Source organism: Gavialis gangeticus, unplaced genomic scaffold (assembly GCF_001723915.1).
Source record: "Gavialis gangeticus isolate Ggan-Ray unplaced genomic scaffold, GavGan_comp1, whole genome shotgun sequence".
NCBI lineage: Eukaryota > Metazoa > Chordata > Crocodylia > Gavialidae > Gavialis > Gavialis gangeticus.
The window spans coordinates 24,206,690-24,220,157 of record NW_017728993.1 but is presented as its reverse complement, the minus strand read 5'-3'; the positions used below and the strand labels follow the sequence as shown (position 1 = coordinate 24,220,157).

The 13,468-nt window shown below is 51.7% G+C and overlaps 2 protein-coding genes across 3 annotated transcripts in view; one reads left to right on the top strand and one right to left on the bottom strand.

The window, feature by feature from the left end:
* The window catches only part of RAD54L (RAD54-like (S. cerevisiae)), a 31,195-nt gene extending 20,068 nt beyond the window's left edge, over nucleotides 1-11,127 (top strand). The window contains exons 9-18 of the mRNA XM_019501376.1: nucleotides 1,027-1,177; nucleotides 4,041-4,167; nucleotides 5,288-5,362; nucleotides 5,576-5,706; nucleotides 6,147-6,257; nucleotides 7,047-7,170; nucleotides 7,781-7,859; nucleotides 7,959-8,138; nucleotides 8,973-9,136; nucleotides 10,587-11,127. Coding sequence (XP_019356921.1) covers nucleotides 1,027-1,177; nucleotides 4,041-4,167; nucleotides 5,288-5,362; nucleotides 5,576-5,706; nucleotides 6,147-6,257; nucleotides 7,047-7,170; nucleotides 7,781-7,859; nucleotides 7,959-8,138; nucleotides 8,973-9,136; nucleotides 10,587-10,788 — 1,344 coding nt within the window. The 3' untranslated portion in view covers nucleotides 10,789-11,127. The remainder of the gene's footprint in view (nucleotides 1-1,026; nucleotides 1,178-4,040; nucleotides 4,168-5,287; nucleotides 5,363-5,575; nucleotides 5,707-6,146; nucleotides 6,258-7,046; nucleotides 7,171-7,780; nucleotides 7,860-7,958; nucleotides 8,139-8,972; nucleotides 9,137-10,586) is intronic.
* A 1,007-nt stretch (nucleotides 11,128-12,134) lies between these two features.
* The window catches only part of LRRC41 (leucine rich repeat containing 41), an 11,866-nt gene continuing 10,532 nt past the window's right edge, over nucleotides 12,135-13,468 (bottom strand). For both annotated transcript variants that reach the window (XM_019501374.1, XM_019501375.1), the window contains one exon: nucleotides 12,135-12,682. In XM_019501374.1, coding sequence (XP_019356919.1) covers nucleotides 12,448-12,682 — 235 coding nt within the window. In that variant the 3' untranslated portion in view covers nucleotides 12,135-12,447. The remainder of the gene's footprint in view (nucleotides 12,683-13,468) is intronic.

Genomic DNA, 13,468 nt, shown 5'->3' with positions numbered 1-13,468 from the left:
CGGGGGCGGGGGCTGGGGCTGGGTGGGGAGAACATGGGAACTGGCAGAGTAGGTGATCCCATCTCTAGTGCCTTTGTACTCTGGTTTCCCCTCTTGGCAGCCGCTGGATTGTCTTTGCCAGGGCTGGGCCAGAGTAACTTCCTCTGCATGAGCAAGTGCTGTTACTTCCAAACCTTTTCCTCAATCCTTCTCATTCACTAGCATCTAGGAACAGGGACTCTTTTCCAAACGCTGCTGCGACTCCTTTCTTCTGATGAAGAAGCAAGCAAGCAAGCAAGCAAAGCCCCTGTGCAGGGCTCTCGCAGGGGTTGGAAGAGTTAAGGGCACAGTTCTTCCCTCCCCAAACACGGCATAAAGTTCCCTCTGCCGCCTCTAGTCTAGAGGAGTTTTATTCCACACCAGCGGCATCTGGTGGCGTGAATTTATATTGGCGAGAGCACAGATGGGCTGGAAACAGGGAGAGGCACCTTTCCCCGTTATGCACTTACATTGGGCCCCTCATTGTGGGATCTGGGCACCCTAATAATCTGCTTTGCCCCCTTTCACCCAGGGGTCTTGAAGCCCTTGAGACAAGTTTTTGCCTTCTCTGTTGCTTCTAGGATGTCTCCACTTTTATGCAAGGAGATTGCTTTGTTTAGGTTGGGGATGTCAAGCTTGCAGCTTCTCCCTTCTAATCACTGCTGCATCTGGGGTCTCCGGGTTCCCCCTCTCTCCTCTGGCTTCTGCCTCCTTCGCCCACCACTCAGAGCATGGTGGCAGGAACTAGGGAGTCCATGCAGGTGTGGGAAGGGCATCACAGAGGAGTACCAGTGAGTCCATGTGATGTACAGCCCCATCTGCTCAGACATTGGACAGCCTCGGTTCAAGCCACGTTATCAGAGAGGTAGGGTCCCTCTCTGCATTGGTCCAAATGCAGACTCCATCCCCAGGCATTGATGCTGTAGTGAGTCCCGCCTGGTTGTGATCTTTCCGGTGCCATATCTCCCAGCATCATTGGATTCACATCTTGCTCTTTTTCTTCCTTAGGGTCACAGGCTAAAGAACTCTGAGAACCAAACCTACCAGGCCCTCAACAGCCTGAACACCCCCCGGCGTGTCCTCATCTCGGGGACCCCCATTCAGAACGACCTGCTGGAGTATTTCAGCCTGGTGCACTTTGTCAACTCGGGAATCCTCGGTAAGGAGCACAAAGGTGGCTTGCATGGAGGAGGTAGCTTGCAGGGCTCCTACCCCCCAGCTTCTGCTGTTGGAAGAGCTAGAAGCATTGAGTGAGGGACCCATGCTACAGAGTTTCTTAGCGGGGGATTTTAGGATCACCTGTAATGCAAATAAACAAGAAGAGATCCTCGCCGTGCTAGGCGCTGTATGTATTCGTAGTTGGAGACAGGACTTTGTGTTCCAAACACGCAAGGCAGGAAGAAGGATGCTCCCTTCTGTTTTACAGATGTGGAAGGCCAGTCTCCTGAATCCTAGACCAGTGTTTCAGCCGGTGGCCCATCCTTACTTTGCATGTCACAGTGATGGTCCTGATTTGCAGGGAGGGGGCGGTGAATCTCAGTTTAACCACAACACTTCCTGGATGGGGAAAGGATGATGGCCTTTTAACTAGAGGGAGGGTTTGTGGGGCTTTAATTTCCCCCCTCACTGGGGAATCAAATACCTCCTGCAGCTGCTATTTGCCAGTTCAGACCTTAAGAATGTAAGAATTGCTATTTACTGGGTCAGCCTCGAGGTCTGTCTTGCCCAGTCTCCTGTGTCATGTGGGCAGAGAGCGGAGGCTGGAAGGGAGAGTGACTGGGTCTGAGCAGGACTTTTCCCTTGTTCCTCTCTCTCTTGCGGCATCCAGCATTGATGGTCCAGGAGTTGGGGAGCTGTAAATATTAACTCACATGCTCAATAGTGACTGATGCCTGTTTTCTCCAAGAATGCGTCCTGTCCCTTTGTGCATTTGGTTAAACCATCAGCTTCCACTATAGGCTGGGGACCAAAGCTAGCAGGTCTGCAGAAAAGGACCTGGGGGTGACAGTGGATGATACCCTGAACAGGAGCCGGCAGTGTGTCCTTGTTGCCAAAAAGGCTAATGGCATCCTGGGCTGCATTGGGAGGAGCATTGCCAGCAGATCGAGGGCAGTGATTCTTCCCCTCTTCAGCACTGGGGAGGCCACATCTAGAGTCCTGGGTCCAGTTTTGAGCCCCCCACTGCAGAAGGGATGTGGACACATTGGAGAGAGTCCGGTGGGGGGTAATGAAAATGGTTTGGGGGCTGGGGGACAGGACTGGTGAGGAAAGGCTGAGGGAACTGGGCTGATTTTATTCTGGAGAAGAGAAGACCAAGGGGGGATTGAATAGCAGCCTTGAACTCCCTGCCGGGGGGCTGCAAAGAGGCTGAAGCTGGACTGTTCTCAGTGGGGGCAGATGACAGGACAAGAAGCAATGGGCTCAAGCTGAAGCAAGGGAAGTTGAGGTTGGATATTAGGAAAAACTTTCTCACTAGGAAGGTGGTGAAGCACTGGAACAGGTTACCCAGAGAGCTTGTGGACTCTTCATCCCTGGAGGGTTTTAAGGTCCAGCTCAACAAAGCCTCGCCTGGGATGATGTAGTTGGGGCTGGTCTTGCTTGGACTAGATGTGACCTCCTGGGGTCCCTTCCTAGCCTCATTTTCTCTGATTCCGCCATGTCTGGTGGCAATGATTCCCACACTTTAATGACAAGCTGGGTGAAAAAGAACATGTGTTAAACTTCCTATCTCGTAGTCTCACGTTGTGAGCCCTTGTTCTTATCTGGTGAGAGACAGTTGATAATAAATCCCTCTGCACTTTTTCTTCGCCATTCAGTAATTTGTAAGCCCTTAATATTTCACCTCTGGGCTTCAGCTTGTGCACACAGATAAGCCCTGGTGCGGAGAGAAGGAATGGGGCTGATCTGTCGGTGCTTTGCAGTCTCTGCTGCCTCTGTGAGTTCAAATTGGTCTTCAGACTTGCTGGCAGGAAGAGCCAAAGTTTTCACCCTTCTCTTCGGGATTTAAAAATAGACCAACCCCTGAGTTGGTCCTTCATCTTGCTGTTTGCGAGGGCTCTGGCCTTTTTGGGGTAAACCCAACCAGCCTGTCATTGAAATAGTCCCTACACGGAAGTCTCTCTGACCAGACACCAGTCATCACATCCTGACTGCGAGAGCAGTATCTGGGTATCGTTGGCTTCTGCACAGCTTCTCTGCCACCCAAGTGCCATTGGGTGTTTTATATCCCCGTCACGTTCTCCCTATGAGTTTCAGTTCAGTTTGACGCTCTTCCAGGAAGGTGGCTTGGCTGTATTGATCTATCTGTGCCTCGGGCACCTCTCTGCACTTCTCTTTCCCTGTACAAAATGGGGCTAATATGCCAAGGAGGCGAGGGTAATTATGACTGCAGGCCCCTTGGAGAGGAAAATGTACCAACATTCAGTCATTTTCTGTCACTCGCATTTGCTTGCTGTGTTCAGTTGCTACAAGCTGGTGAGATGCACAGCAGAAACTGCAATCACTTGCAAATCAAGGGAAGTGATTCTTCTACCCAATTCAGCATTGATGAGGCCGCCCCTGGAGCCCTGTGTCCAGTTTTGGGCCCCGCACTTCAGTAAGGATGTGGACAATTTGGTGCAAGTCTGGCACAGAGCAACAATAGATTAGGGGCCTGGGAGGCAAGACTGATGAGGACAGGCTGAAAGAACTGGAGTTACTTAGTCTGGAGAAGAGAAGATTGAGGGGGGATTTGATCAATCTTCAGATCCCTGAAGGGTGATGAAAGAGAGGATGGAGGTGGGCTTTTCTCTGTGGCCGCAGGGGACAAGATTAGGAGCAATAGCCTCAAGCTGCAGCAAGGGAAACTTTAGGTTGGAGATGGGGAGGAATGGTCTGTTTGTGAGGCAGGGGTCATGCACTGGAGCAGGCACCTAGAGACCTGGCAAGGTGTAGGGTGGGGAAGGAGGCTGTGTATTCCCCACTGAAGCAGAGGAGACTAAGAAGGGCTGAAATTGCCATTGCTTTCCCTCTGTTCCTCCTAGGGACGGCACAAGAGTTCAAGAGGCATTTCGAAATCCCCATCCTGAAAGGCAGGGATGCTGCCGCCAGCGAGGCGGAGAGACATAAAGGGGAAGAGCGGCTGAAGGAGCTAATCAGCATCGTGAACAGGTGTGTGGTCCCCTGCTGGCACCCCTCCCTCTTTTACCCCCATGGTTTTGAAGGCTGTGGTTTCTCTTGGAAGCCGGCCACACAGCCACGGGCTGCAGTAGTGTGACCCGGTGCCCCCCACAACCTGCACGGTGGCTGTGGGCAGCTCCCTACAGCCCCTTGCTCCTTGTCACGTGTCTGAGTGGCCTCCACTGCATGTAGGAGGGTTTGGATGGGGCTGATCCAAGGCAGGGGGTTGGACTAGATGTGGCCTCTACAGATCCCTTCCAGCCCCATTGCTTTAGGATTTTTGTATGCATCGATGGCCCCCAAAATCCATCTGGGGAGATGCTGGAGGGAAAGCCCAGAGACCCCAGCTCCTGCCAGAGCCAGAGAGATTGGGTGGGGGGGAGTGGCAGCTGGATGGGAGCCCAGGGGCTACAGGTTAAGCCCTTGCAGACTGTGTGCGCGGCTTTGGGCTGCCCAGCCATAAACTCTTGCCCAGCTGGCCCTTGCAATGCACTTGTGAGGGAAAGGCCATGAGGAGCAGGTGAGTCATTGGGATCCATGTGGCGTCGGGGAGTTCAGGGCAGCAATTGGGAGTCTCTGACAGGACCCTTCTCGTGACCCCTCCACACCCCTTGGCCAAGCGTGACCTGCTCCTGCCTCAGCGCAGGGTCCAAAACCAGGACCCCTGTGGTGGATGGAAGCGGCAGCTTCTTATGCCCTTAGGGACTCATGCAGCAGGCTCAGCGGGGCCCTCGCATCTAGTCCATCCTCTGCTCGGGGCGGGCTCCAAACTTAGCCTAACCTGCTCTTAAGGCTTCCTGTGACGGAGAGATGCCAAAGCCTCTTTGGGCACTCTGTTCCAGTGCTAATCCACCCCTAGAGCTCTTCTCCCCATCCTTCCTGAGATCTAACATCAAATATCTTCCTAAGACGCTGGAAACCAGCCCGTTTTGTCCCGGCACTTGTGGACACACAAAATAGTTGATCACCATCCTCTTACTAGGCACTGTTTTGTGGTTGACAACTCTTCCTAAATCCCTAGACCTCTTCTTCACGATCTCCATGGGGATCACACTGAAAAGCTGGGGGTGAGCTCTGGTTTTCATGCGTCTCATCTCCATCTCCTTTGCAGATGTTTAATCAGGAGAACGTCGGACATTCTCTCCAGGTATCTGCCCGTGAAGATCGAGCAGGTGGTGTGCTGCAGGTATGCACGCCCCTTGTCCCCCGCGGGGAGAAGGGCAACGCTGTGGTGACTTCAGGGCCTCGGATGTCAAGGTCCCCCTCATTACCCAGTCTCTGTGGGAAAGATCCCACCAGTTAGGAGCACATCTTGACCTGAAGTGCAGGTGGAGGAGGGAGATGGTGTTGGAGTCATGGCTTATGTGTAGCAGGCTCAACTTATGTCCTCGTGTCCCAGGCTGACGCCCCTCCAGGCCGAGCTGTACAAGAACTTCCTGAAGCAAGCGAAGCCAGTGGAAGAGCTGAAGGGTGGGAAGATCAGCGTCTCCTCCCTCTCCTCCATCACCTCCTTGAAGAAGCTCTGCAACCGTGAGTTGGGGCTGGGCAGGACAACGCCATTATGGCTGTTGCATTATCTGCATTGCTGGAAAGTCACGCGGTGTTCCCTTGAACTCTGCAAGAGCTCATAATATGATGTGACCTGCAGAGGTCACATCTAGTCCCATGGGCTAAACACCAGTGACACTGTTGCAGTGCAACTCGGCCACACTTCTGGAGGTGGGGACTAGAGCCTTGGACCTGTTCACCGCCAACCCTGGGCCTCTGCAGAGGTTTCCTGCAGCTTGCGGCAGTCACAGGACCCTCCTCCCTGAGGACCTGTCACTGAGTGAAGCAAATTATGCTTCATACACACCCGAGATGCAACTGTACTGTGAGGATATAGCAACCGTGCTGCTGCTGTCTGAGAGGGAGACCTGTCCCTGCCCAGGCAGCTGTGGTGGTTTCCAAGCCTGGTTTTTATTCTTCAGACCCTGCCCTGATCTATGAGAAGTGTGTGGAGGAGGAGGAGGGCTTTGTTGGAGCGATGGACTTGTTCCCTGCTGGCTACAGCACCAAGTCACTGGAGCCCCAGCTCTCAGGTACCTGCGCAGCAACGCGATTTCCACTGGAAGGGGGCACGGGGCTGTGTTGAGCGATGCTTCAGGGCTTCTCCAAAGAGAGGAGGTGCATCTTGTCCTTCTCTAATCCCATCGCTACTCTAGATCTCAAATGTGGGTTACTGTTGGCTCCATTACACAGATCCCCTACTACAGAAAGGATGTGGACAAATTGGAGACAGTCCAGTGGAGGGCAATGAAGATGGTTGTGGGGCTGGGGAACATGACTTGTGAAGAGAGGCTGAGGGAACTGGGCTGATTTAGTCTGGAGAAGAGAAAGCTGAGTGGGGATTTAAGTTTTCAGCTCCCTGCAGGGGGTTGCAAAGAGGATGGAGCTGGACTGTTTTCAGTGGTGGCAGATGACAGAACAAGGAGCAATGGGCTCAAGTTGCAGCAAGGGAAGTTGAGGTTGGATATTAGGAAAAATGTTCTCACCAGGAGGGCAGTAAAGCACTGGAACAGGTTACCCAGAGAGGCAGTGGAGTCTCCATCCTTGGAGGTTTTGAAGACCCAGGTAGACAAAGCCTTGTCTGGGATGATGTAGTTGGGGCTGGTCCCACGTTGAGCAGGGGGTTGGACTAGATGTGACCTCCTGAGGTCCCCCCCATTTTCTACAATTTATGGAGAAAGCGAGGCACAGAAAATGTGGCTTGCTTTCACTGACCCGAGGACAAAACCCAGGCACTTGGCTCGCAGTCCTGTGCCCGGTGTGTTGTACCCTGCTGCCTCCCTCCCTGGTACGTTTAATGACAGGCAAATATTTTTCCCCAGGGAAGATGGTGGTTCTGGATTACATCCTGGCAGTCACTAGAAGCACCAGCAATGACAAGGTCGTGCTAGTCTCCAATTACACCCAAACGCTGGACCTGTTTGAGAAGCTCTGCCGGAGTAGGAGGTTTGCCTCTAGGCTTGCTTTATGAAGCTCTTGTATATACAGTCTGAACTAATGATTCTCAATCAGGGTGTTGGGGTACACTTGGGTGCCTCAAGACCCTTCCCAGGGTGTTAGAGGTGCCATGCAACACTAGCACAGGTAGGTATGCAAACATGATTCACAAGATAAACCCAGAGTTTTCTAGTGGGAATTCAGAGTGTTAGAAACATCCTGTTGCAGTCCAGTGTCTTTGCAGCAACAGAATTGCTCTCGTGCTTCTCTAGTCAACAAATGAAAATTGAAAGCTGGCATTTTCCAAGCGATGCCACGAGTCTACAAACCTTGAGAGCCACCTTTTAGATCCATATGTTGAATTACCTGTCAAGATGTCTTGCAGAGCCTCTTGTTTTAAATTGTAGTTCAGGAGCCTCCCTCTGAAGCTGATGTGACCCGCTTGGTCTTGGCTTCCAGGGGGAGGCTCTGCTCCTCTGTGTAGTTTCCAAGCCTGGCCTCCCGTCACAAGGCCGTTCACTGGAGCTGCTGTTGTCCCTCTTAGTTTTTCCTTCCCTTTTTAAGGCCTCTTAGATGGAGGTGGTGTTGTGAACCCATGAAATATTGTATATTGTCCCAGGTATTTATACGTCCGACTGGATGGCACGATGTCTATTAAAAAGAGAGCGAAGATTGTGGAGCGGTTTAACAGCCCCTCTGTAAGTAGAGCTTCCCTGACCCCACACCCTTCTTGTGGGAGATGCAAATGATTGGGAAGCGGCAAGTTTTATTTAATCTGAGTGTCTCTCGACCTGCAGAGCCCCGAGTTCATCTTCATGCTCAGCAGCAAAGCTGGCGGCTGCGGCTTAAATCTGATTGGAGCAAACAGACTCGTCATGTTCGACCCAGACTGGAATCCAGCCAATGATGAGCAAGCCATGGCTCGGGTCTGGAGGGATGGCCAAAAGAAGACCTGCTATATCTACAGGCTGCTTTCAGTAAGTCTGCCTACTCCCAGGCTGCAGGATCCTGAAGTACATTTTGTAGCTGGGCAGCAGGGACGGTGTGGGAGCTTCCAAGCTGGTGAAGCCAGTAAGAGTGGAGTCACTACTGGGTTCAGTGGAGTTGCTCCTGGGTCTCGGGGCAGAGAAGTGACTGAAGCTTTAGGGATGAGAAGCTCAGCATCAGATGCTGGATGGTAGAGGCCACAGAGCTTTGTAAAGATCTGTCTGGTGGCGAATGGGTCTGGAAGCTGGGAGAATTTGTGGCAGGCCCCGAGAGAGGATTCTTCATCCTCGGGGACCAGCTGCGCTCCTGGAAGTCCCCCATGTGTGTCTGCTTGAGGGTGTCCGTGCAATGGGTGATGCTGCAGCCCATGGGGCTGTAAACTACCAGGGCAATGAGAACAGGTGACTCCCATGCCCGTGTCTCATGGTGCAGCGTTCATGTTGGTGTTCGCGCTGGCACCATAGTGTTTCCAGGCCAAGCTCGGCATGGGGAAATCGCTCGCAATAATTATCAGGCTGTTGTAGCCACAGGGTGAGTCTGCGGTTGGAATTTGGCTGCCTTGCTACTCCTGCCTTGTCTGGCAGCCCTCCTGTATCTTGCCATAAGCAGATAGAGTGGGGTCCATGCAGAGATGGGAGCTGGCCAAGGGTGTGGCATGGAGTGGTGTTAGTGATGCCTCTCGTGTCTGCCCAGCCAAGCGTTCAGTGACTCCGGGCAGCAGGTGGTAGAAGAAACCATCAGATCCCTGTGGAGCTCTTCATAAAGATGAGTGTCCGTGCTGGTATTCAGGCTTTGTTCCCATTCTCTCATCTGTTCTCTCGTAGACGGGGACGATAGAAGAGAAGATCTTCCAGCGGCAGACCCACAAGAAAGCACTCAGCAGCTGCGTGGTGGACGAGGAGCAGGATGTGGAGAGGCACTTCTCGCTGGGGGAGCTCAGAGAGCTGTTCACACTCAGCGAGACCACAGCCAGTGATACCCACGACAAGTACGGCTGGAACCGCCGCGAGGGGCTGGGTTAGCTAGTGGCTGGGCTCTAAGCAGCAGCTGTTGAGCCCAGAGGCTGCAAGTCAAGTCGCCAGCCCTCCTGGTTGCTGAATGCTGCTTGCAAAGCCATTTGGGCTCATGTAACTATGGATCAGCTGATTCAAAATTCCCTTGGGTTGAAGGAGTGATTAGAGTAGAAGGGTCTCATGTCTGTAGGTGGATGGGCAAATCAATCCATGTCTAGTAACAGAGAGATTAACACTTCCTAGCTACCTTCTGATTTCAAAAGCTCTTCTGTCCCAGGTGATTATTCTTGGACACCCATCTCCATAGGCCTGTCCGCTTGCAGCAAGCGGTAACTCCCTCAGGGAGGATTCAGGGTAAGATCTTGAGGGGAATAGCTGAATGTGCCCTTCTCTGTCGGGCCGTCTGGTCCACACAACTCCCTCGCTGGAGGATTATTTCCTGCTTGACCTCTGAATGGTGGCTCGCCCCTATGACATGTGGCCTTGAGAGCTTCCTGGCTAAAAGGCATTTTTGTTCGGTGCCATAATGCCAGGCTCAGAACATATTTCAGGGATATATGTTGTAGCCGGGTTGGTGTAAGAAACAGAGACAAACAAAACTCTTGGGCTAGAGGCAATATCTTTTATTAGACCAACTAAATAGTAGCAACAAAAAAAAATCCTTTCTTTGCAAGCTTTCGGGTCCAAATACCCTTTATCAGGCTGCACAGAATTCAGATTATAAAAGTTCTCCTAGGAAGAAAAGAAACTTAATTTTGTACAGGGCTCAGAGCAGTTTTATATGGGATCCTGCTGTGACTTGAGTCTGAGCTTCTGTGTTTTAAAGTCAGTGGCATCAGCTGCCCAAAACAGAGGACAGGACAGTAGATCCTCACAGTTAATGATGGGCTTAGCTTCTGTGCAAGGGAAGAAAAAGGCTCCTGGAAGGGAAAAGTTTTCTAATAGCAATGGTTTTTGACTGATGTGCCCACATTATGATGGGCTTTGATTTGGCAAATCACAGCTGCTTAGGGCATGGGCAGAAGCCTTTTGGCTTCCCCAGCAGTGCTATTTATGTGGGAAATGAAATGTTTTTTGGGACTGCTGGAGCCACTGCTAGTTCTGTATTGATTCTCTCCTCTGCTGCGCTTTGAATGCGGGTCAGGCATTCACGAAATGTGTGAATGCTGCAGAGCTGAGAGGTTTTCGGGCATGTGAAGAATCGCACAAATGACCCGTTACACGTTCACAGTCCCTTGCAAACGGGACTGATGGTGCTTGGTGTGCAGCAAGCTAACCCAAGGCTGCCAGGCTGCTCTCTGGGGGCTTACGTCATCTCCGTTGCAGCTCCCCTAGCACGGATCTGAACCAGGCAGTCTGTGCCCAGCACAGGAGGTCTAGAGCGAGCCTCCGACCCTTGCCAACATAATGCCCTTGCTGTTGCAGGATCAAGTGCCAGCGCTGCGTGAATGGCCACCAGGTAAGGTCCCCTCCGGAGGGATCCGACTGCACGTCTGACCTCTCCCAGTGGAACCACTGCGCTGACAAGCGCGGGCTCCAGGACTCGGTGCTGAAGGCTGCCTGGGACGCTGCCGTCACCTTCACGTTCCACCACCATTCCCACGAGGAGCAGCGAGGGATTCTTTAGCAGGCCGCCTACCCTAGGGAGGAGGGAAGGCTTCTATGGAAGTCAAACCCATTTCAGCAGCTTTCTGAGAGAGCCCCACAGCAGCATATGCTGGATCTATAATAGGACCACAGTGGTCTGGTTTCTGAGCAGGAAGAGCTTTCTAGCCTGCCTGGAGCAGCGGGAAGCACCTGGCAGTATTTGTGGCACTGCTCTTTGACTTGGCTATGGTGCACTTCATTCACTCAGGACATTTGAACAGCATCGGATCCTGCCTCTATGCTAGCAGGATGCTGGTACCACACAGTTGGCATGGGTGCCTTTTATACAGGAGAGCCCCACTGCAGGCAGCAAAGTGCCCTCTTCGGATTGATGGTAATAGCTAGTTGCCACTACTATGTGCATTAGATCTGGGGTGTCAAACATATGCCCCTGTGGGTCAGATCCAGTCTGCAGTGCCATGCCACAAGGCTGTGGGGCTGGGGCTCACTGCTGAGATCTGGGGTACATTGCTCAATGCTCTAGCAGCAGAGGAGCAGTCATGGCTGTATTAACCCCTACAGGTCCCTGACATGGCCAGAGGTGGATCCAGATCCAGCCTGGGGCCAAACCTGCTTGACCCCCTGCCTGTGCTCTAGAAGCCATAACTACTGGCTGATAAGGTGCAGCTGTATTATGAAACCTGTCTCACAGGTTATTCTGAAAATAAGATCTCCTCCACCAAAGATCAGTCCAGGTTGTGAAGTCATTTAAACTATAACTTTCCCAAACAGCTGGTCAACTGGGCATCCACTTTAAGACACCTTAGCTTCTGATTTTTTTTTTTTTTTTTAAACTTGGATTACACCCAGTTTAATTGTAACTTCAGAAAACATTGGTCTTCATTATATTTTTAGGAGGAAAAATCCACCTGATCTGATTCACAGCAGCAGGCTTTTTAGTGAGATTTTCCCTTACCATACAGTTGAAAGAGTCCGTAGCAATGCAAAGATTCCACTGAACTGCGTTTTTATTATAAAATAAAGTTGCTGAAGGATAAAGAAAACTCACTTTTGTTTAAAACCTCTTTGTAAAATGTGTGTGTATGACACTTGCCAGGATGCATACAAACTCAGGGAGGAGAAATTCCTGCCACAGGTGTTGGTAAAAGTTTCTAAGCAATGCTGAGGCTGCTTTTTGTTCTGCTAATGGGCATTTATAAGACCATCTCATTCTGCTGAGGAAAGGGGCTTTGATTATTTTTTTAATTGCAAATTTGACAGAGGGATGTTATGTTCCAAACTACTACAAGGAAATGAAAGTGTGTTGGGATGCTAATTAACCTCCAGCAGGAGTCTGAGGCTCTGAGCTATTACTGAATGGTCAACTCAAACACATCTGGCAGAATCACCTTATTTCTGTCCCTAATCCTCAGGTCCCCTCCGCTCTGATCAGTTCTTTACTGCTGAGTTTCTTCCCCTCCCCTAATCACACTTCTGCTTCTCCAGCTGCACCATGAGTTACATGGTCAATTCTGCACAATGCAAGCAAGATCCCCTTGCTTTTTGACTCAGCCTAGTGTCATCTGAGCCCACCTAATGCTTCCCTCCCCTCTGGAATACAATGGAAAAGGAGCCCTGGGGGCAATGTCCCTGTGGAATTTGAAATCAAGGTAGGAGGCTGCTTGGCAGGCCCTGCCCATCACATCACGCTGATGTAATCGGCAAAGGCCTGGGAGGAGTCCCATGTGTCGCTGACCACGCTGCACACTGCTCTGAGGCGCTGGAGTGCCTCCTGTGCTGTTGCAACATCCTGGTCCAGCCAATTCTGGAAGAGGCGAAGGTGGGTGAATTTGGCCCGCTCGCCTCGCTGCAGCAGGTGGCTCTCCAGCTTCTTGGTGAACTCCAGGAGTCCGTCAGGCTTAATGCAGTTGGAGCTGTCGGAGGGGAAGAAAATTCAGGGTGAAATATCTGCCTGCAAACTGGGATTTGCTTGAGATCAGGCAAGTGCTTGCCCTTTTGCATCTATTATCCGCTGCCTACGTTAGGTTATTAATGTCTGTGTGTGTATCCAGTGGATACAGGCCACTCTTCTCTAGCTGAGCCTTTGCAAACAGTTGAGATGTCTCTGTTCTCCCACCAGCTCTCACTTCAGGGGTGGTCCTGTTGTTTAAGCCCTCTAAAGCTGGTCCCTCTGGTTCATTCTTTGTGTCTGTTCGGATAATCTGCAGAGGCATCTCGGGAAGAAATTTAAAATCTTAGGCATCTCCAGGAAGTGACAACAGCCAAGTGTTCTCTCCAAGTCTTTCTCTGTTCATCCTGGGAGAAAGCCTTTTGCCCTGGGATTATAAAAGGGCACTTACACACATGTGGGGAGGTCTGCTCGAGCATATAAATACATGTGTGCTGGCAGCCTTGCGTGTCACATGCCTCAGTAGCACAGCAAGTGTCAGTGCTCCAAAAGTGGTGGTGGCATGCTTTTAGCTAAAACCCGTTCATAGTTTCTAGGGTCGGAAGGGACCTGAGCAGATCATCTAGTCCAACCCCCTGCCATGGCAGGAAGAGCACTGGGGTCAAATGACCCCAGTAAGGTGGTCATCCAACCTCCTCTTAAAAACCCCCAGGGTGGGAGCCTGCACCACCTCACTTGGAAGCTGGTTCCAGACCCTAGCCGCCCTGACCGTGAAGTAGCACCTCCTGATGTCCAACTTAAACCTTCCCTC